This window comes from Elephas maximus, chromosome 8 (assembly GCF_024166365.1).
Source record: "Elephas maximus indicus isolate mEleMax1 chromosome 8, mEleMax1 primary haplotype, whole genome shotgun sequence".
In the NCBI taxonomy this organism is placed as follows: Eukaryota; Metazoa; Chordata; class Mammalia; order Proboscidea; family Elephantidae; genus Elephas; species Elephas maximus.
The window spans coordinates 65,095,970-65,121,669 of NC_064826.1; the positions used below are offsets into that span (position 1 = coordinate 65,095,970).

Genomic DNA, 25,700 nt, shown 5'->3' on the forward strand with positions numbered 1-25,700 from the left:
CAGTTTACAACAGGTCTAACCCATAATTTCAAGGTATAGTTTAAGTGTACAGTTCTTGTGATAAATCCAGGTAATTTTTTTTTTTTCCAGTTTTACAGAACTTTTGGTACCTGGTGATAAACTTTCCTTTAAAGCAGTGATTTTCTAAAAAGGCTCTTATTAGGATCTTTTCCTTAAAAAGACAGAGTCCCAGCAGGAATCAGATGGCATACCCAAAGGGTTCACTGAAGGGAATTTAATGAATGGCCTTTTAACAGGGTTAAAAGAACTAACAAGGACCAGCGAAGTGCATAGGAGCTGCCAATGGCGGGACACTCTTTCCGTCTTTTGGCTTCATGGGCAGAGAGGGGGAATAGTACCTTTTATTCAAACATATGCAGCTTTATGAGAATGCAGCCACTGCTAAGAACTATATTCTAGGGGCAGGAGTAGTAAATACCTGATCCTGCCCTCCTCCTACTGATGTCTCCTATTGGCCAAACCCAGGCAAGGGAGCCTGTTTGATGGAGCCTTGAAGTCAGAGGGGACAGCAAGTACAGCTAACCACATAAATGCTTTTGTCAAATTAACTACTCAGAACCCCAACATGTAAAACAGAAACAGTGATGAACAGGTCGCCAAGCAGTTTATTCTTCATTGCTTTGGGGAATATCCTCTGTTGTTTGGAGACAAATATGTCATTATGTACACCAAAAACTTCCCCAAAATTACCCTAAAGCGCTGAGGCTTGAAAACTACTGCTCTGTGGTTTCAAGCCTGTTAGGGACTTGACCATCATGAGGGGAAAACCTATACTTGAAAAACATTTTTGAAAATTGCAGATTTATAACTTCTAATTGTATTTATAATTTCTAATTTTCTTACATTTATAATTTCTAATTTTGGTGTATCATAAATAGGTCAGTAGAATACACTATTATATAGTGATCACAAAACTCAGAATTCCCTTATAGCAGAAGGAGCAATATCCATTTTAGCGTCATTTCTTATCAAAGTTTTTAGATTAACTGATAGCATCAAACCAAAGAGCAAATCAGCAGCAGCAGAATTCTTCTGCAGGAGGCGACTAAGTGGGGGAAAGAGGTGGAATCTAGGTCCCCATTTCTCTGTGGCTCTGATTTGGCTGAGGAATATAGATTATCTAAAAGAGTGGACGGGCTTCTTGTTCTTTAAGGATCGTCCTTGAGTGTTGTAACTCTCAATCCAACTTTGACAAATATTAGAAGCCGAAGTAGTTTGTGAAAACCTGTAATAGAGCTCTTCCATGTTGACATTACTTTGAGCAAAAGTATGTGTTGTACTATTTGGGCAAAGCACATCAGACCAGTGTTACTTTAGTCAGTCCCACAGGCTATGTGTCTTCCTACTAGACTCTAAGCTCCTCTGTTTTTGCTCACCGTTGTATCCTTAGTTCTTGCATAGCTCCTGGCATATAGTTAGTAGTTAAATGTTTATTCAGTGAATGGTATCAAACATGTACTGCAATTTGTGTAGTGAAACACAAATACCTAATTTAATTTTTCCAAATAGTTGACAAGTACTTTTATTAAATGCTGATTTGCCTATTTCCCTCTCGTTGGAAGAGACAGCATTACTAGCTAAAGAATTTGTGTCCTTACACTGTGGACTGCTTTTGGCCTTCATTTTCTATTTTATCTTCTCATTTTTCTGAAGTGCATACTGTTAAAATATATACTAACATTGATAGAATAAGTCAGGTCCATCCAACTCTTCAAAAATTCCTTTACTTTGCAACTTATTATTCAAGAAAATGTTTCAATCACTTTAATTCCCTAGAAAAATCTTCATTGCAATTTTGATTATATTAAACTTAGTAAATTAGTTTTTAGAAAACTGGTTTTTTTTTTTTTTTTTTTTAAATCGCATTGTCTCTTTGATCCAAGCTTATGGAATAAGATAGGAAACAACCAAACCTGCTGCTGTCAAGTCAATTCTGACTCATAAGACCCTATAGGGCCCTGGGTTTTTTTTAAGACCCTATGGGACAGAGGAGAACTTCCCCCATAGGGTTTCCAAGGAGCACGTGGTGGATTCAAACTGCTGACCTTTTGGTTAGCAGCTTGTAGCTCTTAACCACTGAGCCACCACGGTTTCCATAGCTTATGGAATGTATGTGTTTAATTCAAGTCTTATTCTGACCCTCTGTAAAATTTTTTAATACCCTCTATTAGATAAGAGTTCAGCTGTAAGTAAAAGAAAATCTGACTAGAATGGATTATCAAAGGCTGCTTCAGTATAATTTAGGATGTTTTCCCTACTTCCCAATTTTTAGAAATTACTTGTGTAAGAGAAATCGATGACTTGTATAAGATAGACAGACGTTTTCTGTTCCTTCAAAGTTTGTTATTACTCTGCTATAAAACTCTTTGTCCTGGTGCCTTTGTGGATTGAGATTTTAAATACCTTTTATAATATTTATTACTCTAAGTTTTCAATTTCTTCATGGACTAATTTTGGTTTTTCGTATTTCTCCAAAAATTCATATATTTCATATAGGTTTTCAGTTTTATTAGCTCATATTTTATAATGTAATTTTTAAAATATTGAAATCCGATATATATAATTAGTTCTCTTTAAATTTTTTCTTTTTGTTTATTTGAATATTTTAACTTTTTCTTAGTTGTTTTTTCTAGAATTTTTTCTGTCATATTAGCTTTTAGATTACTAATTGTTTCTTTTACAATTCAAAATAATACTTATTTTGTTGTTTTCGTTGTTTTTTGATATTAATTGGGCTCAGTATATTTATTTTTTATAACTCATTCAATAAGTATATTAAAGCTGTAATTTTTTTTCTGAATATTGCTTTAGGCATATGTCACACTTTTTTACATGTAGAATGCCATTGTCATTTATTAATTTCTCTTATGATTTCCTCTTTAACACAAGAATTATTTAGTAGTATATTTTTTACTTTCCAGACATAGGAAACTTTCTTTGCTATTTTTTTAATTGACTTCTAAACCTTTTGTACTCTAGTCAGAAAACATATTGCATATGATAGCTACTGTCTAGAATTTTTGAGACTTTTTTGATAGCTCAATTTATTTAAGTTTTGCTTTAATATTCCTCATGTATGCAAAAATAATTCATTTTCCTGTGTTTGAATGTGAAGTTTATGGTCTTCATGTATATAAATAAGATTAATATTACAAATACCCACACATTTGTTTTATAACATGGTTTATATTTGTTCACTTGGTCTACCAGTTCTGACAGGTTTGTTTTAAAATTACTAGGTACAATTGTTTATTTCTTATATACTATTATAGTTTTATGTGTTTCAAAACATTGTTGTTAGCTGCATATATGCTCAAGATTGTTATAACTTCTTCATTTATGTAACATCTTTTTTGTTCCTCTTGATGCATTTTTGACCCAAATTTTATTTTGTCTGATAGTAAAAATTCAACATGGATTTTATTTTGCTTCATATTTGCTTCACAGCATCTATTTTTTCTATTTCTTTCTTTTCAGCCATTCTGTATCGTTGTGTTCAAGTGTGTTTCTTTAGTCAGCCTATTCTTGAATCTTACTTTTTTTTTTTATTAACTTTTATTGAGCTTCAACTGAACGTTTACAAATCAAGTCAGTCTGTCACATATAAGTTTATATACATCTTATTCCATACTCCCACTTGCTCTCCCCCTAATGAGCCAGCCCTTCCAGTCTCTCCTTTCGTGACAATTTTGCCAGCTTCCAACTCTCTCTATCCTCCCATCCCCCTTCCAAACAGGAGATGCCAACACAGTCTCAAGTGTCCACCTGATATCATTAGCTCACTCTTCATCAGCATCTCTCTCCTACCCACTGTCTAGTCCCTTCCATGTCTGATGAGTCGTCTTCGGGGATGGTTCCTGTTCTGTGCCAACAGAAGGTTTGGGGACCATGACCGCCGGGATCCCTCTAGTCACAGTCAGACCATTAAGTCTGGTCTTTTTATGAGAATTTGGGGTCTACATCCCACTGATCTCCTGCTCCCTCAGGGGTTCTCTATTGTGCTCCCTGTCAGGGCAGTCATCGATTGTGGTCAGGCACCATCTAGTTCTTCTGGTCTCCGGATGATGTAGGTCTCTGGTTCATGTGGCCCTTTCTGTCTCTTGGGCTCTTAGTTGTCGTGTGACCTTGGTGTTCTTCATTCTCCTTTGCTCCAGGTGGGTTGAGACCAATTGATGCATCTTAGATGGCCGCTTGTTGGCATTTAAGACCCCAGACGCCACAATTCAAAGTGGGATGCAGGATGTTTTCATAATAGAATTATTTTGCCAATTGACTTAGAAGTCCCCTTAAACCATGGTTCCCAACCCCCCACCCTTGCTCCTCTGACCTTTGAAGCATTCATTTTATCCCGGAAACTTCTTTGCTTTTGGTCCAGTCCAATTGAGCTGACCTTCCGTGTATTGAGTATTGTTCTTCCCTTCACCTAAAGCAGTTCTTATCTACTAATTAATCAGTAAAAAACCCTCTCCCTCCCTCCCTCCCTCCCCGCTTCATAACCACAAAAGTATGTGTTCTTCTCAGTTTATACTATTTCTCAAGATCTTATAATAGTGGTATTATACAATATTTGTCCTTTTGCCTCTGATTGATTTCGCTCAGCATAATGCCTTCCAGGTTCCTCCATGTTATGAAATGTTTCACAGATTCGTCACTGTTCTTTATCGATGCGTAGTATTCCATTGTGTGAATATAGCACAATTTATTTACCCATTCATCCGTTGATGGACACCTTGGTTGCTTCCAGCTTTTTGCTATTGTAGACAGAGCTGCAATGAACATGGGTGTGCATGTATCTGTTTGTGTGAAGGCTCTTGTTTCTCTAGGGTATATTCCAAGGAGTGGGATTTCTGGGTTGTATGGTAGTTCTATTTCTAACTGTTTAAGATAACGCCAGATGGATTTCCAAAGTGGTTGTACCGTTTTACATTCCCACCAGCAGTGTATAAGAGTTCCAATCTCTCCGCAGCCTCTCCAACATTTATTATTTTGTGTTTTTTGGATGAATGCCAGCCTTGTTGGAGTGAGATGGAATCTCATTGTAGTTTTAATTTGCATTTCTCTAGTGGCTAATGATCGAGAGCTTTTTCTCATGTATTTGTTAGCTGCCTGAATATCTTCTTTAGTGAAATGTGTGTTCATATCCTTTGCCCACTTCTTGATTGGGTTGTTTGTCTTTTTGTGGTTGAGTTTTGACAGAATCATGTAGATTTTAGAGATCAGGCGCTGGTCGGAGATGTCATAGCTGAAATTCTTTCCCAGTCTGTAGGTGGTCTTTTTACCCTTTTGGTGAAGTCTTTAGATGAGCATAGGTGTTTGATTTTTAGGAGCTCCCAGTTATCTGGTTTCTCTTCATCATTTTTGGTAATGTTTTGTATTCTGTTTATGCCTGTATTAGGGCTCCTAGGGTTGTCCCTATTTTTTCTTCCATGATCTTTATCATTTTAGTCTTTATGTTTAGGTCTTTGATCCACTTGGAGTTAGTTTTTGTGCATGGTGTGAGGTATGGGTCCTGTTTCATTTTTTTGCAAATGGATATCCAGTTATGCCAGCACCATTTGTTAAAAAGACTATCTTTTCCCCAATTAACTGACACTGGGCCTTTGTCAAATATCAGCTGCTCATATGTGGATGGATTTATATCTGGATTCTCAATTCTGTTCCATTGGTCTATGTGCCTGTTGTTGTACCAATAGGTTCTGAAATCAGGTAGAGTGAGGCCTCCCACTTTCTTCTTCTTTTTCAGTAATGCTTTGCTTATTCGAGGCTTCTTTCCTTCCATATGAAGTTGGTGATTTGTTTCTCTATCCCCTTAAAAAATGACATTGGAATTTGGATCGGAAGTGCATTGTATGTATAGATGGCTTTTGGTAGAATAGACATTTTTACTATGTTAAGTCTTCCTATCCATGAGCAAGCTATGTTTTTCCACTTAAGTATGTCCTTTTTAATTTCTTGTAGTAGAGCTTTGTAGTTTTCTTTGTATAGGTCTTTTACATCCTTGGTAAGATTTATTCCTAAGTGTTTTATCTTCTTGGGGGCTACTGTGAATGGTATTGATTTGGTGATTTCCTCTTTGATGTTCTTTTTGTTGCTGTAGAGGAATCCAAGTGATTTTTGTTTGTTTATCTTATAACCTGAGACTCTGCCAAACTCTTCTATTAGTTTCAGTAGTTTTCTGGAGGATTGAATCTTACTTTTATTCTACTCCAGGAATGCTTATCAGTTAATTGGTGAGTTTAGCCAATTTACTTTAATCACTTTAATATTAGAACTTATATCAACCACCTTATTTTATATTTTATAGTTTTCATGCTTTCGTCTTGTCTGTTTTCTCTTTTTACATAATTTTCATTAGATATATCAGATATTCATCTGCTACTTGAAAGTTATATGTTTTAATTCTATTATTCTGGAGACTACCCTTGAGTTACTTCGACTCAATCTTAGGTTAGGCAATATACAAAGGAGATCAATAACTATGTCTTTACCTTTTAATAAAATCATAACCATAGAATACTCTCACCTATCCTCTTCCTCTCCCCAATTATTATTTTTTTGTATTTCACAAGCTTTAGTTAAAGTTGTATAGGTATAACTTTTACAAAATAATTTGCTCTAGCTCACCGACACTTCCCTCTCTCCAGCTCTAATGGGATTCCAGTGCCGCCCTGATATAAATCCACCATGGACTCCGGTGCAACTCCTTTCTGACCGCATGACACCAAGTGTTCCTAGTGCACGGCCCCAGAGATGGAGTTGGTGACCCAGAGGTCTGGGCTTCAGGGTAGTGGAGTAAGCTGTCCCTGATGTAGCTGCAGGTGCAGACTCACCCAGGTTACATGGGGAAGAGGGAAGATTTATTAGATTGCTGCCCCACATTTCCACTTGCTGGCGTTCTCCTACTTCAGATCCCATTTTTCAAACACACATGAAAACAACTATGTTATATCTCTAAGAATTCCTCACAAACTTCTTTGTTAAATGATGAGCAAGACCGTTAAGCCGATCAGTGTTCCTTCTCTTTCGGCATCTCCAAAACTGAATTAAAGAGAGGCAGGAAATAGCTCTTGTTAGTTTGTTATGTTGTACTAAACTGGAAGTTTTCCCTTGCCTAATTCAGTCATTTCTGCCTTTATTGTTGTTATTATTTTATTGATTCCATCATGCTGTTTTCCTTAGGAGTGTTTGATTGTTCTTACTTTAGTGATAAATTTTTAATTTGTTACCATGCTTTATTGTTTAAGCATTAAAACAATTAAGGTTATGAATCTGCCTTTTCAGCTAATTTTATATAAACTGTCTCCTGAGAAAAACACTTCCGTTAGTGTAAAGATAGGTGTCATATATAAAGCATTGGACAGAAATTGCAAAGGAATACAGCATAGCTTCATTTTGACTATAAAAAAACCCTGTGCCGTCGAGTTGATTAGGAAAACCCAAAACCCTAAAGTCATTGACTATTGTATTGTTTAACACTACCAAAATGTAGGCAAAAATAGCTCTGATTCTCGCTTTTGTGGAGCTTACACTGTCAACGGTGAGACAGACATCAGTCAGATAATCACAAAGATAATTCTAAAAATCATGATTTCAGTGCTGAAGCAGCTTTAAAGTTCTGTGTAAATATCATTTATCATTTTACCCTTGTAAGGGCAGAGAATGCTGCTCCTATCTGATTGTAAAATTTATAACACTAGAGCCCTCTTAAGTCTTTCCTGCGAAGATAATATTTTTCACTTTTTAAAGAAAAATGTTTTCCCTATTTGTGCAAGATAAGAAAAAAAAAAAAAGGAAAGAGTGCAAAAGTTCAATCTCACTGTTTATGTTTCTGTATAAGGATGTTTCTATTTCTAGAGTAGTTATATTTGGATTATATTGATCCAGTGATATGATTACATATTTTTTATTCCTCCTTTTTAAGGAAACAAAATATATGGAACAAGTACACTTGCAGAATGTTAAATGAGAGCTACTATTTTTCTGTGGGGAAATTTATGTTTATTTGTGCTGTGATTTTGGTATAGACTTCTATGGTATTCATGTTAAAGATGACAGAAGAGATGAAAGAGACTGGTCTTGTGACTCAAATGACACTGACCTGCAATCCTTAACCCTTCTTTTTATTTATGTCCTCGCATCCCAAGTCTTTCCTCTGACCTAGATCCTGTGTGACCCAGAGATTCCAACAGGCTTTTCAAACTCTGTTTCTGGTTTCTGTTAACCAAACCTGCTGACCTCCTCTCTCCCTGCAGTCAGTCAGCCTGACCATTCTCAAGGGGTAAATGTGTGAACCCTTGGACCTGTACTTTGGAAAGGTTATTGATCCCTGACATAAAGCTCTTAAGCATGTGGAAAGAGAACTGCTCTAGAATTAGAAAACTCAACATTTTACCAATTGTGTCTTTTGCTGTCTCTTCACCACTTTGAAAAGCAGTTTTCTCTTCCTCGTGAAATGGACGTCTCTCAGGCACATCGAGTCCACTTTGCCTGGAAGGTCAAGTGCATAGTCAAAGCTGAAGTATGACAAACAGGCCAAAGTCAAAGATCATGTGACCTGGTTAGAGGGAATAATAGACTAATCAAGCCATCAATCAACTAACCAAGTAGGTTCCCTATGACCTTCCTGTATGTGTGATCTGGAGAACTTCTCAGGGAGGTGTGTTTATTAATCTCCATGTAATAAGTATCTTGAAGGTAGAGCCTATGTCATGTTCAGGTGTCCTCAGTGACTAGCACAGTACCTGGCACAGAGCATCATTCAGCAAACACTGGGTGAATAACGAGCAAAATGTCCTTTCTAAGTTCCGTTAATAACAACAGCAGCTGATTGAGTACCATTTTGTAGTCAGTGTCAGAACACTCAGACCACCTGAAGCGATCCGTGGTTTTCAGCCTGAGTAATAATTTCTCGTTGGAGAAGATGATGACATATGCCTCACGGTTTTTGTGAGGATTAAATGAGAAATGCATTCCAAAGCAGCTGGTTCAGATTAGGTTCGCGGTGAATAGTAATTGAATGAGTTGAATTGAAAGCAGTTTTCTGAGAGCAAAGATGGCACCTCTGATCTCTGTCTCTCCGCCTTTCAGGGAGGAACAGGGGTAGGGGGAGTCAGATCTGGGGCTATTTCCATTCCACCACCTACTTCTAGTGGAAACTTGAACAATCCATGAAACTTTTCTGAGCCTCTTTCCTGTCTGTAAGATGAGGTCACCGGTACCAGCGCTGCCTACCTCACAGTGTCATCTGCAGGTATAAAGGGAGATGACAAAAAAGGATAAATGGTTCTACAGATGTGGAAAGTTAGTATTGGTGGAAAGAACTGTGAACTGAGATTTATAAAACCTGGCTCTGTGAATTAGGCTTACTGAACAACAGTTTTTGTCCTGTACAAAAGGGTTTAATTAGCTGATTTTTTATGCTTTTCCTATGAATAGGGTTGGATCTGTGGAAGGTTTTTTCATGTGCAAGCAGAATAAAAATTATTGCATATCTATAATTTTAGAATTCATGAGTCCTAAGGAAACCTTGTCCTAAAACTTCTGCCCATCTTCTGAATAATGTCTGTATTTGCACAATTTATTCTTCTCTTCTGCTGGAGGGGTAACACTCTAAGCTTGCATCTACAATCTTCACTCCGTTGCTAATGAGTTCAGCTCCTTCCTCCTAGCCATTTTGGGTGAAATGGGAGGGCCGGAATAACTGGAGATCAACTCGAGCTATTTTGCAGTTTTACCTAGGATTGGTCTCCCACGTCGGTATATTTGTGTAGTTTATGCAGTCGTAGAAATGAAGGTAAGTTGAGGATTTGTAGACTCTGCAATCATGACAGCCACCTTCGAGCTCTTCATTTCATAAAGGCCCAGAAAAAACCCAAACCTGTTGCTCTCGAGTTGATTCAGACTCACAGCGACTCTATAGGACAGAGTAGAACTGCCCCATGGGGTTTCCAAGGAGTGGCTGGTGGATTCAAACTCTTAGCTTTTGGTTAGCAGCTAAACTGTTAACCACTGCGCCACCAGAGCTCCTCATAAATACTACATCTGTAATATTTGAGAGGGCCTTGGTGTTCTTCCTGTTCAGCCCACTCAGTTTTCATGTGGGAAATGGAGGCACAGAGAAACAACTTGCTAGAGGCCACAGTGATCTGAGCAAAGAAAGGCCAGAGTTCCCACAAATTGCATGCATATCCTTGGTTATTTTACCAGGAGTTAAGTGCTGAGAAAATAAAAATCCTGCATTTCCCCCATAGAGCAGTGTTCCCTGTGAAATGTCCCCTTCTGGTTTCTTACTACTCTTCAAATAGAACCAGAGATGTTTTTGTTTGTTTATTTCAAGTGTGACATCATATGCTTTTAGTACTTTTAGCTGAGAAATAGAGTTGGGATAATGATATTTGAGTTCAGATCATTCCTTCTTACTTTTGGCTGACTTGATTGGGGGCTTATTGTATGCTTTTCTAAGGAAAAAAAATTACTGGATTAGGAACCCAAAGATCAGGCTCCTGTTGTGGTTCTAATTTGTGATTCACTATTGCTGTGATTTTGGAGCAGCACTGCAGTGTCTTGTAGCCTCTTCCCATCAAGTCACTAAGAAAACTTGTGACACACTCTCTGCCAGGTACATTAGTGCTCTGAACCTCTGATAAATTACAGTAAGTTAGAATTATACCACTAGGGGAAGGAGCCCTGGTGGCGGTGCAGTTGTTGGTGTTTTGAATTCCCCAGCCACTCTGTGGGAGAAAGACCTGGCATTCTGCTCCCATAAAGATTTCAGCCTAGGAAACCCTATGGGTAGTTATACTCTATCATATACAGTCACGATATCGAAATGCCATATCAAGTGTTGGAATCACTACCACCACCGCTAGGGTAGGGTAAAGAACTAAGAGAGCCAGTTCTAACTGTCTGAGGCTCACAAAAGAATTATAACTTTGGCACGGGAGGACCCTTCCTCTTCGGAGGCTGTTAGAGTGCGGATGCTACCAGGAACCAGCGATGACTGAAGGTGCAATAACCACATCGGCAAGACTGCAGGAGTCACCAGGTCAGATATAGTGAAGGCAAGATAAGTGATGTGAGTGGGACAGAGTCAAACATACCACAATTTCAAGATCACCTCTACAAACCAAGAACTGTGGCAGAGCTGCCAGAGTACAGATCATGCTTCCGTGAGCATGACAGGGCCAGGCACTAAGTGGGGCCTTCAGGGCCTGGACTGTTTCCCAGTGGCATGTAAGGCTGTTGAATCAGCCTTCCCTTGATTGTTCCTCTTCCTGTCTTCACACTTCCGATATATCCCCACCAGCTGAGTAAATACCAAGGAAATGCAGGTTATAAAACAAAGAGAGAGCTGAGGCTTACAGACCCATTGTGGCCTCCAGTGTTCACATTGCTGGTCTAAGAACTCCATATTTCTGTCCCTCTGGCAATGTAGGCACCTGTACCATTGCTTCTTTTGGTAAGAAAGCCTCTTAGACTTAGTCATATTAGAAGTCTGTAGTCTCTTGTGTATAATCTTAAATCCTAATCCTAAATTTCTGAAAAGTCTTTTTTGTAAGTTTGTGGCAAACTCATTCGGTGGTAAAACCTGACCTAAACTGACAAGATGCTATTTGTAGTCTTTCTGTACCTCACTTAGTAGGAATATTCCTATGTCGATGACAAAAATACTAATGCGCTTAATGACAGGATGCCTCCATAGACCCTGCTGTGGATAATTCATAGTTTCTAGAAGGTGCATCCTCTTAACCATTCTGAAACTAGAAGAATTCTGAATTCCAACAACATCTGGCCCCAGAAGGGGTTTCAGATAAGAGATTGTGAACCTGTTGTTTCCCTTAGGAGTCTCTGCGTGGCACAAACAGTTAAGCGCTGACTACTAGCAGAATGGTTACCCAGTTGAACCCACAGAGGCACCTGGGAAGACAGGCCTGGAGATCTGCTTCCAAAAGGCCACAGCCTTGAAAACCCAATGGAACAGTTCTGCTCTGTGTACATGGGTTCGCCATGAGTCTGACTCAACTTGAGGACAACTGAGAACAACAAACAGCATTAATTCCTTAAGGAGATTGTTTCTTCTTTCGTTACAGGGAAAACAAAGTGGGAGAAAGCAAAACAAACCTATGTAAATGGTAGCAAATTAGCTGTAGCTGAAGATTTTCAGGTCTGGGACTTCAACAGAATAGATGTTTTGAAGACAAAAAATCTGAATCTGTACCCTTTCCTCCAATTAAGATGTAGAATTCACAAGTTTCACTGTGGAAACTGCCTCATCGTCGCCTCCCTCTCTGCAGCAGTCTGAGCTGTGAAAAGAGCTGCTTATCTGAATGTGCTTGCGACTCATGGAACCAGAGTGCCACCTTTCTTCAGTATTTGGAATTGACTCTTCACATTGCCACCGGCTGTTTTGCCTGCTTAAGCAGTTCAGTCGGCAAGACTGCAAGAAAACTATCCCTTGTGGGATGTGTTGACACTCAAATCATAAAGGAAAAGCTGCAAAGAGGGCAAGAAAATATGTTTTCTTCTCTTTGGTCCCTGAGCAATTAAATTGGTAACCTAATGTGATTTTAGGGAGTGTGGGCCATAAACCCTATGTTTAATTAGTTCGTACCCAGCGAGTCCTTGTACACACTAGACATTTTAATTTATAACCTGCTGCATTGCAGCACTCTTCTAGGCCTTCTGCTATGTAATAAGTTATCCTTCTGGCTGCTCAGGCTTTAACAATATAGATACACTCTCTTAGTTCAGATTTTTCCTCTTTTTTCAGTTGCAAATCAAACATGCAGTTACAGAAGCTGAGATTCAAAAATTGAAGACAAAGGTAAGAACCAATATATGGTACCTGAATTGTACTTTTTGCCAGATACTATGAATAAATTCAGCCCTAGGACAAAAGGATTTGTTCCTGTGCATGTAAAAGAATACAAATGCTAGAGATTCAATTCCAGGGTTAGATGCTGAGAAAACCTGGCAGTGAGAGCAAGACCTCCCACTCCCACCCTCAGTACAAATAACTAGTATTTTAAGACATAGACATTTACATAATTGCACATACGTATCCAATTACTTCTGAACTTTAATCAAAAAGTGACTTTTAGTGGCTCAAGCATCTGAATATATTTTGATCACTAATACCGTAAACACAAGCTGTTATATCTCCTCTATTTTAAATAGATTTAATAATTTACTTTTAACTTATTTGTCAAAACCAGTGTATTGTTTTAACACAGCACATACATTATTTTTGACAGAAAAAAATGTCAAGTTTCTAGTAATTAAATGTTACAGATTTAATATAATACTCAGGCCCATTGCTGTTGAGTCGATTCTGACTCTTACTGACTGTGTACTATGCTTAATTGATTTTAGGTGCCAGGTCTGGCTACCGGAAACTTTTAGACAAGTTTAGTTCACATTATTTAAATTTGTGGGGGAAAAAGCAGGTCTTGAAAAAAGGGAGTATGTATTTTTGATCTATATATGGAATAATAGAAGATTCAAAAGGGCATTTTTAATTGGTAAGTTATAAGGTGCTTGTATGAACTGTGTCTAGTTTTATCAAGTAAGTAATTTCAAAGATTTAAAAGTATCTTTTGAATTGCTTTTAAAGCAGTATTCTTTATTATTTTTATGGTCTTTTAAAAATTAAGGCTTAATTCCTCCCCCACCACTAATGATCTGCTTTCTTGTTCACATTGAACACTGTTTTCTTTTTCCGTGTGCTTTAAATGAAGATAAATTAGCAAGGCTGTTTTGGTTAAATGGAATTCTCAGCTAATACCCGCTGTAGCTCTTTAGTCAAAACATGTCTGTATATCATTCATGATGTCAGCTCAGCTCTGTGAATAATAATTTTTAAATTAGTGATGCTTGATAAATAAACAACTTGAATACAAAGCATTGCTTATTAAAAGATGTATTTAACAACCTAGCCCTGTTTGAAGTTGTTATTATTTCTTGACATAGAAAGAGAATAGTTGTTTGCTTTTTTTTTTTTTTAATTGTTGGTTGGAAGCAGAAAAAAAGATTCCCCGATGAGTGTAAGTGCTTTAATGGAGTTTATGTCTTAGACTATAAACATTTAATTTAGAAAAGTTTATATACCAGTATTTTATATTTTTCTTGTTATATTAACATATAATATCCATAGATGTGGCTTACTTTACTATGACTTTTTATTACCCTTGTTGATAATAAAATTCCTGATTTTGAAATGTTGTTACTTTTTTGCTCTGTAACCTGTTTTGCCAATGTGTTTAGTTAGAAATACACCTACAAACATGTATTTCCATTTGTGAATGCTGTATGGTTTTAGAATGTCTTGGATTTCGAGCATTGATAGTTTATAATGACTTCGCTTCCTTTTGAACTTTAAAGGAGGCATATGAAGTAGATGAAGCACTGGTTTGAAGGTCAGACAGCTGTTGTGATTAAATGACCTTTGATCCTTCACCTAATGGCTCAGCCTTGAATTTCTGTAGAAATGAGGGGATTAAAGTAATATACTCTCTACTCCTAAGAGGCCCTGGAAGTAGAAACTAGAAGAAGCTGCTTTTTTATTGCATTGGATGCATTTAAATTAATCCAGCAATGATTTATGTTTTTACTTATATTATCTTTTTTACTTTTATGTAAATATGGGATTTATAAAAAAAAAAGATTTATAAGCTCTAGAAATTCATAACACTTCTTGCAAAATAATGAACTGCAGACTATATCCATGTCAATTGAAATGAAAGAAAGAATAATATCATCAAAAGGGTTAAAAGCAAAGTAAAGATAGCTAATATTTACCAGATGATTACTATGTCCAAGGAGCTGTTCTAAGCACGCCGATGTGTTATGTCACAATTCGGTTTTATACATGATATAATTGAGTCTTAGAGAACTTCAGTTACTGCCCCAAGATTAAACAGCCAGTAATGGTTGAGCTGGGATTCAAACCTAAGCTGAATGACTTCAGAGTTCCCTTCTTAGCAATTAGGCCATACTACACCTCCATTGTTCCCAACCTACCTCTCCTACTCATTTGTTAATTTTTTTTTTTTTAAAACACAGAATTATATATTAAAAAAAAAAAAACTCATAGAAAATGTGTTGAAGTCATTGGATAAAATTAGTCAAACTCTAAAATGTCTCACAGAACTTCAGACCACATGGTGTGATGGAAAGATCACGAGATTTGGAATGAAGTCTGTGTTTTATCACTTAACAGACATGTGACCTTGAATAAGTCATTTTACTTTTCATGGTTTCCATTTCATCATTTATGAGATGATTAAAATAATACTTGTTCTTCTTATCCCAAAGTGTTTTGATGACCCAGTGTATGTAATAATGGAATTTAGTCTTGATACATGCTATAAGAACATGAGGGGTTTTCGCTGTACTAGTACCAGATGATCCTTGCCTTGGCTTTTGCTTTATTCAGCTGCAAGCAGCAGAAAATGAGAAAGTACGGTGGGAACTAGAGAAAAACCAACTCCAACAGAACATAGAAGAGAATAAAGAAAGAATGTTGAAGTTGGAGAGCTACTGGATTGAAGCTCAAACGTTATGCCATACAGTGAACGAACACCTCAAAGAGACTCAAACCCAGTATCAGGCATTGGAAAAGAAGTACAACAAGGCAAAGAAATTGATCAAGGATTTTCAACAAAAGTAAGTAGCTTCTAGTGACTAAAGAATAGTTGTATAAGTCCAAAGAAGGTTTACATCCAGTAATTGTGTAATATCTACTATAAAAGAAAAGATGACCTCAGAGTTATCCTTCTCAGAAGCATAGTTACAGCATAGACATTATCAACCCAGTCCCAGTGCCGTCAAGTTTTAGAAACCACTTGTTTTCATATGAGATTATATTTTGTATATTTTACAATTTTTGGCAACCAGTTGCTTCCTGATTTTTTTTTTTTTTTTTTGGATAGTCAATCATTAATAGTAACGTTTGAATCGTTTTATCCTTTTTGAAACATTTCTGTGATTTAGAAGCAAGAAGCTCAGCTGAAGTAATGTAGAATGACTTTTGGGTGTGGTGCATGCGAAGTGTCAATAGGGGCCTTGATCAAGCTGCTGCTATCTCTGTTCTTAGAATCAATAACTATGGAATTTTCCCACTGCAGATAGTGTTAATGTTGACTGGCAAGAATCTCTGCCCTGCCGCTCTGCTCAGCCACTGTTCAGAGAGCCACAAGGGCCTCAGTTCACTGCAGTGAAAGGGACTGTCACCTGTCCCTGCTTTTGAATTTCAGCAGTCCTTTCTGAGCTACTGCTGTCGCTTCTGTATGTTGGATCTTGGTGTAATTTTGGGGAGACTGGCAGGGAGATTTTTACGGGCTACTTTCAGCGGTTACTTCTTACTAGCTAGGACAACGAAAATTAATGCCAGTGTCTTTTCTGGTCTTCCATGCCAAGCCTTAGAAGCTAAGCATATATGTAAGAGTCACCATACCTCTATCATGGAAATAATGTTTTCAATATTTAAAAGGGATTGTTATAAAAGTTTACTATGAAAAGCAGGGAAGGGAATCACTCTTTGCAACCATGAATTCAATACATCACTATTTTAACTCTTCTTGCCAAAAATATCATACCTAACTCTATTTCATCTATTAACTTTGTAATGGGTTTTGCTAAATTTGCATGTTCTGTTCCAGGCTCTCAAAATGGAGATATTTCTCCTCCCCGTATTATCCTTAGGTGTGTAAGTGCTCCACTTCAGTGTTTCTGATCCACCCAACCCCCTCTCCATTGTTTTTGGTAGAAAGCAATCTTATTATGATTATCTTTTTGAAATCCCACCATCCAGTTCCATCAGTTTATTGTGTATATGACACTGCAAATGTAGAATGATTTCTATTTGATATGCTATTATTGCCACTAAATTACCCAGAGTGGGTCATTAGTGCAATAGCTCCTGTCTATGTATAGGTTCTCTAGAATCAGGAGCTACAAATGAAAATCATAATAAGCAGAATTAAAGCATTTTTCTTTACTGCGACCTATTAAAGACGTTTTTATTTTCTTTTATGGCCATATACCTTTTCTAACATTTCAGAAGGCCTGACTGCCTACTTCTAACTGTGACTGAGTTTTTACCTAAGTAGCTGTCCAGTTATCTCACTGCACAGTTTATTGCGTCAGATAAGAACTTTTCACGTTTCCTTATTTATCTATTATTTTCTTCTTAAGAGAACTTGATTTCATCAAAAGACAGGAAGCTGAAAGAAAGAAAATAGAAGATTTGGAAAAAGCTCATCTCGTGGAAGTTCAAGGCCTACAAGTGCGGGTGAGTTGTGTTTCCAAAGCCACTAAATAATGAGATGATTTTGCCTGGTACTTGGAGAGGAGTGCTAGCTTAGGGTTTTATGAATGAATTTGTTTTTCCTAGATTAGAGATTTGGAAGCTGAGGTGTTCAGGCTACTGAAGCAAAATGGGACTCAAGTTAACAATAACAACAACATCTTTGAGAGAAGGACATCTCTTGGTGACGTCTCTAAGGGAGATACCATGGAGAACTTGGATGTCAAACAAACATCTTATCAAGATGGCTTAAGTCAAGGTTTGTTTAACGTCACAACAGAAATCGTTTTTAATGACTGAGTGATTTGTCCTTATATTCTTCTTTTTCTTATATAGGGGTTTAAAACCTGAGAAAGCCTTCATACTATGGGAAAGCAGAAAAGGTTTATCAAAATAAAAACCTATAATTTTAGCTCATGTCTTATCAAAAATAAATGCTTTCATGTAAAGAATTAATAAAATTTCAACTAATGTCAAACCAAAGATTATTATTTTCAAACCATCATAAAAGTGATGGATTTGATTAACTGCCTTAAAAATAGTAGTCCATCCCACATAGGGTGATCTGCACAATACTCAAAACCAAACCTATTGCTGTTGAGTCGATTCCAACTCACAGCGACCCTATAGGACAGGGTTCTGGCTCACAGGGTTTTCAAGGCTATTATCTTTGCTGAAGCAGACTGCCACATCTTTCTCCCATGGAGTGGCTGGTGGGTTTGAACTGCTGCCCTTTCGGTTAGCAGCTGAGCACTTAACCACTGTCCCACCAAGGCTCCATTAGGTATTAATGAGGAAGGCTCAAATTCTTAAATCACTAAAATAAAGATCTTTTTTTGTAACATTTCAGAAGTCTTGACTGCCTGCTTCTAGCACCTGGCAATCCATTTAGCTAAGAAGCTTTTTCCTTGGTGTCCTGTGTGTACTTCTCACTTCTTTCCTGCCAGAGACCAAATGTTGTTGTTGTGTCCCATCCAGTTAATTCTGGCTCACAGCGACCCTGTGAGACAGAGTAGAACTGCCCCATAGTGTTTCCTAGGCTGAAATCTTTATGGGAGCAGATTACCAGGTCTTTTCTCCTGCAGAGCTGCTCGTGGGTTCAAACGCTGGCCTTTCAGCTAGCAGCCGAGTGCTTAACCACTGTGCCACCAGGGCTTTTTCAAAGACCAAATAAGAAGACTAAAACACTGGAAACATTTTCTATCAGGAATGGTTGTCTTCTGTTACACACCAACCACAAATCACTTGTTTTCTTTCTGACACGCAGTATAAATAGATTGTGGGCATACGCATATGAATGAATTTTTTTTTATCTCTGTAGTATATTTATAAATTAGAAAACATATAAGAATTTGTAAGGAAAAATACCCAGAAGAAGATAAACCTTTTAGTTTTATCTATTAAGATATATACACAGAAATCCTTGGAAAAACTGAAATTAAAAGACTGTTGGGCAGCAGGATTGCCATGATAGCCCTGACAACTCATAGGCCATGATTGGACTTGCAGTGACACCCTGTTCATTAATGAGCTGTTTAAATTTTTGATGAATTTTCTCACATATTAACATGTCAGTAACGAGATTTTCCTGATGAACAAGTGTTTATTTTATATTGCTAACTTTAAGAACTAAACTTTAAAAAAAAAAAAATTTATATTATATTGCTAACTTTAAGAACTAGACTTTTAGCCATTAAAAAGGCTAAATATTGAAAATTTTCATTTAAAATTAAAGCTGTGTAGAGACATTTGAAACCACGCACTAGGTTTATGTCCTTTTGATTGGTTTTCCCGTAACAGGTAGAATCTATATATAATGGCTCCGTGGCTGCTGAAAGCTTTGCCACGGACTGAGGAGCTGTGTGATTTCAGGAAAGTCATTTGGATTCTCTGGGTTGCTTCTACTGTGTTTAATATAGAAATAGTAATGCTTCTTTCTTCTCTGCCTAACGGGGTGTTTTGAGGATATATAACTTCTTTTACGAGGGGGAAAAAGCAATTTTATTAGAGCTATTATGAAATTATAATTTTTATTTCTGGAACACTGGAAGGTTGATAGCAAGAGAAAACATAACAAATCAAACCAATTTGTTTTCTTACCTTTTTTGAGTATTTTAATTTCAAAATTGTAGTTGATAATAAATGTGTCCCTGCTGTGGCATACATAAAGTATGATCAGCGAAGAGTAGCTTTCCATGGCTCAATTCATTTCAGTTCATTTCTTTCAGTTCAGAGATCTGTATCTTGTCAAACATATAATTAATGGTATTTATTAAATTATATGACTAGAGAAGATCAACAAACTATACTATTAACGTGCTGATTCGGATCAAAACCTTACATTTCTTCTGAACATTTCTACTTTACACCCTCCGTTTTGTCATGTAATTATCAGTCTCCCTGGCAACACTGTCGGTTCACGGCGAGATGCTGAGACTACTAATTCTTACTGAAACCAATCCATGCTTGTGCAGTCACGATAGAATCAGTCATCTCAGACATTAGTAGCATACATATCAAGAGTGCTCTTCCAGTTTTTGCTTCCGAGGACAGTCCGTAATAAATCTCCTTGAATTTCAGTTGCTTGATCACATAAACAAAAATGGCTTGGTCAGTAGCTAGATAAGAATGCTCTGGAAAGCACTTTTCTAATTTGATCCTTTGCTACTGTTGCTAGGGAACGCTGAAGTGCCAGAGATTTAGAAAGGGGAGTAGAGCTGCAAACCTAACACAGGCCATTCAGCATTTAAAGACCCCCCTGGCACATTTTTGCAACAGGACGGGTGCAGCGGTTACAGTCAGTTCCCCTAGTTTCTGCGCATTAGATGCAGTGCTCATGCACCCCAGCTCCTTTGGATAGTCCAGCTCTGATTGCCTTTACAATCACTGGAGTGTTTTATCAGTAAGATGAGTGGGTTAGCATGCTTTTAGGCCTTGAAGCAGCTCATGAAGCAAAAGAATTATCAATTACAGGTCAAGGAAAAACTGTGTCAGGCTGAAATAGTGAAAGAAAGAGAAAGGGAAAAGAATAGAGAGGAAGAAAGGAAAGAGGAGCAAAAGAAAGCCTGTAAGGAGCCATTTCTTCACATGGACTCAAGTTCTTCTAGGACAGAGCTTCCCAACTGACAGTGGATTAATTATGAGACTCTCCATGAGTTACTATAAATTTTTACAGTGATAAAAAATTCAAAACTGTTTTTTAAGCCACACACAATTGACCACCGTTGAAATTCTATTTGAATACCATCTATATAAATTAATAAGGCTCAAACATCTTATTAAAATACTTTTTTCTTATCATAATTGCATAAAGCAGTTGTAATAAATTTTTTCACCAGGACTCATAACAAGCCCCAGATTCCTTCTAGTTTACTTCAATATAAAAAAAATATACTGGTTAAATATTATTTTCCATGTGTGCCATGAATGAAAAAAATGATTATTTTGCTGTACTGTCATGTTCCACGTTTGCCATTTCTTCATTCCTATGCAATGCTGGCATATGTAAGAGTTTTCTATGTTGCCTCCCAGGGTCCTGTAAGTGACTAGAGTGTCTGTGCTGCCCACCTATTCAGGTCAGGTTAGACTAAAAGCAGAGACAGGCCTGTTAGAGAAATCTTCGTAGAAAAACAGGATTGTAGTCTTGATTACAGTTCCTAGAAAAGTCACTGAAACAACATGCTCTTCCTGGTATCTTTATGATGACACCATTTCAGCTTCATGTATCTTAACGACTGTTTTGTAAAAAGTTTTAGACCAATAATATACACCTCCTACATTTGTTTGCCAACTGCTCTCTTCCCCCATAAGATATTTTTGTAAGCACTGCTATGCCATTTTTTTTTTCTTTACATGTTACCGTTAAAAAAACATAGCATAGTGCACTTACAAAAATACCTCACAGGGGAGGGAACAGTTGTCAAACAAATATAAAATGTGCACATTATTTGCATAAAAATACAGTATGCATATCCATAAAGATACTGCCAACACTCGTCTGTCAGTTTGTTATGTTGTGATGGCTTACGTGTTGCTGTGATGCTGGAATGCATGCCACCAGTATTTCAAATACCAGCAGGGTCACACCTGGTGGACAGAATTCAGTGGACCATAACAAATTATGGATAACATTGTGAAGAATGGGAATTCTAGAATACTTAATTGTGCTCATGCAGAAACTGTACATAGACGGAGAGGCAGTCCTTCAAACAGAACAAAGGAATACTGAGTGATTTAAAATCAGGAAAGGTATGCATCAGGGTTGTATCCTATTGTGATCCTATTGTATCCTTTCACCATATTTATTCAATCTGAAAAGCTGGACTATTTGAAGAAGAACATGTCATCAGGACTGGAGAAAGACTCATTAACAACTGGTGTTATGCAGATGATACCACGTTTTGAAAGTGAAGAGGACTTGAAGCACTTACTGATGGGGATCAAAGATTATAGCCTTCAGTATGGATTCACCCCTTAACATTAATAAAAAATCGTCACAACTGGACCAATAAGCAACATCATGATAAACAGGGAAAATATTGAAATTTTCAAGGATTCCCTTTTACTTGCATCCACAATCAATGCCCATGGAAGCAAGATCAAAGGAAGTATTACATTGGGCAAATCTGCTGCAAAAGACCTCTTTACTAAAGTGTAAAAAAGCAAAGACGTCACCTTAAGCCCCGTGGTGCACCTGACCTAAGCCACGGTATTTTCAGTCATCTCATTTGCCTGTGAGAGCTGAACAATGAATGAGGGAGACTGAAGAAGCATTGATGCATTTGAAATTATGGTGTTGGTAAAGAATATTGAATATACGGTGGACTGCCAGAAGAACGAACAAATCTGTCTTGGAAGAAGTAGAGCCAGAATGCTCCTTAGAAGTAAGGAATGACAAGACCTCATCTCACATACTTTGGAGTTATCAAGAGGGACCAGTCCCTGGCGAAGGACATCATGCTTGGTTAAAGTAGAGGGTCAGTGGAAAAGAGGAAGACCCTGAATGAAATGAGTTGACATAGTGGTTACAACAGTAGGCTCAAACATAGCCACGATTGTGAGGATGACGCAGGACCGGTCACTGTTTTATTCTGTTGTACATGGAGTCAGTATGAGTTAGAACCGAGTCGTTGGCACCTAACAACAACAATGAAGATACTGAAAGAAAGTCTAGAACCAATAGATGGAAGTTATATAAGCAGGCAGATTACAGTTATCTTACCTTGAGAGGTAAGTAGCATATCATTAAAAAAAAAGTTATTTTGAGCACTGAAAGCCTGCTTCTAGTCATGCTTTAGATGGCACACTGATTTGCAAGGCAAAAGAATGGCTACTAAGCCGAAAGAGCAATGCTAGGCTGGCTCTACAAGGTAATGTAATTTGTGGGGTAGCTGGTGTCGAGGATGAGGAATATGAGGGCTTTGGTGAGCCCAATAAATACAATATAAGGTACTATATAAGCATCATAAGAGATATGAGGGAGTTCAAAGAAGAAAAAAAAAACTGAATAAAATTAGGATGATTTTTGTTTTTTCCGGATTCATAGATTTTATGTGAAAATGGGGCCGTTAGAAGTAGCATAGGATGTTCTTGGGTAAAAGTGGGAAATATGGCTAAAAATGCATGTTGGGTACACCCAGAGGGTTTTGAATGTAAAGGAGCATGTAATTGGTTCTGTAAACGTTGTGACCCATTAACACTTTTGAGATGTAACAGGGTTTGTAAGTGTAGTTCAAGGATCCCTGTGAAGCTACCAAATGCTTCTTCTTTCTCACACCCATCTACTCAACCGGTGTGCCACCAGTTAGATAACACTGCATGTTATCTTCCCATAAGTGTGAACATGGAAAATTCTGTAAAGCATTTTATTCTTAGTTCTTTTAATTCCTTACTGTTCTTTAGCTCTAGTAAGAATTGAGCAAGAAAAGGCTTAAACTTCAAGATGGGGAATTGTAGGAAATTTTAGACTTTGAGAATAGATTGTGGCTGTAATTATTTCCTCGATGCTGGGTGTCTTTAAAAATAAGATTAGTTCTTACCTATTTTTCAGGAGATTTAAGAATATCCTGGAGGAAACAGCATAAGGATTTGGAAATAACACACTCTTGCCTTCTCTCCTTTCCCTCACTCTTTACACAGTGGTTTGGGTATTGCACATAAGGCCTTGATTTACCAAAAGTAGACCCCTAAAATGGTGGTCTACACCTGGATTTTGAACCCTGTATGCCTAACCCCAAACCCAGGACTTGTGGACATGTTGCTGAATAACAGAGCCTACTTAGGTATTCAGGCCAGCCAGTTCTCTGATCATTAGTCCCCATCCACATGGAATTTTCTTGTTGTGACCCAGTCGTTAGCTTATGTTTTGCATAGAATCTGAGTTCTCTGAATTTAATCACCTATCTGAAATTTACTCCAATTTAAATAAAGTCTTTATCTAGAAGAGCAAGGGAAAGGAAGTAACCAGCTGCCATTTACATCTGCCTTTTACATCACCTAAATCTTTTCATTCATTTATTCATTTACTGTCTAGAAGTAACTTGAAGAGTTGCCTAATATGACAGAATTATTGTTAGGTGCTGTTGAGTAGGTTCCGACTCGTGGTGAGCCTATGCACAACAGCATGAAACACTGCCCTGTCCTGCGCTACATATAATCATTGTTATGCTTGAGCTCATTGTTGCAGCCACTGTGTCAATCCACCTCGTTGAGGGTCTTCCTCTTTTCCGCTGACCCTGTACTCTGCCAAGCGTGATGTCATTCTCCAGAGACTGATCCCTTCTGACAACATGTCCAGAGTATGTACGCAGTCTCGCTATCCTTGCTTCTAAGGAGCATTCTGGTTGTACTTCTTCTAAGACAGATTTGTTCATTCTTTTGGCAGTCCACGGTATATTCAATATTCCTCTCCAACACCACAATTCTAAGCCATCTCAATTCTTCTTCGGTCTTCCTTATTCATTGTCCAGCTTTCACATGCATATGATGCGATTGAAAATACCATGGCTTGGGTCAGGTGCACCTTAGTCTTCAAGGTGACATCTTTGCTCTTCAACGCTTTAAAGAGGTCCTTTGCAGCAGATTTACCCAATGCAATGCATCTTTTGATTTCTTGACTGCTGCTTCCGCATATTACAGAACAGGATGAATTAAAAGCAGCAAGATAAGAAAAAGAATGACAGTGAGGACAAGTGGAACCAGAAATGCTGCTGCAAGTTTATATACCATACTTGTTCATACTGTGTCTAAGATGAAGCCCTTAATTTATCTCTAAGCTTTCTGGTTACCAAAAAGGAAAGAAATCCTTGTCCGTTAAATTATTCACAGTGTTTGTAAGATAAAAGCAAACCATCTGCTCAAAAGAAGTATAACTGCTGGTGGCAAGATAAAATAATGTATGATTTGTAGTGAACAGTACTGTTAATATGGATAACATTTTATAGTAGATTCATTAGTGATTTTATTGACTTTTTTCTGCATAGAGACCGTCCGTGTAGGTTAACAGCATAACAGAAATATACAGTGCATCACTTAATAAAAGCAATTTAAATTACTAAAAAAAAAAAAAAAATAGCTGTCTGTTGATCCACCTTGGTGCTCACATATAACTTGTTGACCATGTTCAAAACATCTAGAATGTGTTTCTAAAAGAAATATGCTAGAAATATCAAACTATAATTGGAATTTATCTATTTCTTCTTTTTGTTATATCCATTTTTGCTCTATGTGTTTTGAAGGGATGTTAATAAATGCATACAATTTAGAATTGTTATACCTTCCCAGTAGATTGATCTTTGATCATTAGGAAATATCCTTCTTTATTTCTAGTAATTCACCTAATTATCTACTTTGTCTAATAGTCAAAGAACTGTACCAACTTTCTCTTGGTTAATGTTTCTGTGGTATAGTTTTTTCCATCCTTTTGCTTTCAGCCTTTCAGCATCTCTTGTGAGCAGCATGTAGTGGTTTTTTTTGTTTGTTTTTATTGCAGTCTCTCAATCTTTACTTTTAAGATGCGTTTAGAAAGTTGCTATTTGATTACCGATATATTTCAGTTTAAATTTAAAATTTTACTCCTTGTTTCCTAGTTGTCTTTCTTTGTCCCTTTCCATCTGTTTTCTTGCTGCCATTGGGATTAAATGGGTTTTTCTTCTTATTTCAATTTTCCCTTTATTAACTTCTATAATTCTTTTAGTAGATACCTACAGAAATAATTTAGAATATTTAGAGGAGAGGATGGACCTAATACTCATTCAGAAGTCGCCCAAGTGTTGTAGTTCTTAAAAGAGCTTTTAATAAATATGTAGTGGCAATGAGCTAAAGGTTATAAAAAAAAAGGTTATAGTTCCTGACAAATGCCTCAGGTATGGTTTAC

At 37.3% G+C, this 25,700-nt stretch overlaps 1 protein-coding gene across 11 annotated transcripts in view; it reads left to right on the top strand.

Annotated features, from left to right (window-relative positions):
• The window catches only part of PPP1R9A (protein phosphatase 1 regulatory subunit 9A), a 364,328-nt gene that overhangs the window by 282,401 nt on the left and 56,227 nt on the right, over positions 1-25,700 (top strand). For all 11 annotated transcript variants that reach the window (XM_049894806.1, XM_049894804.1, XM_049894811.1 and 8 more), the window contains 4 exons: positions 12,791-12,844; positions 15,455-15,684; positions 17,215-17,311; positions 17,414-17,585. In XM_049894806.1, the coding sequence (XP_049750763.1) occupies positions 12,791-12,844; positions 15,455-15,684; positions 17,215-17,311; positions 17,414-17,585 (553 nt within the window). The remainder of the gene's footprint in view (positions 1-12,790; positions 12,845-15,454; positions 15,685-17,214; positions 17,312-17,413; positions 17,586-25,700) is intronic.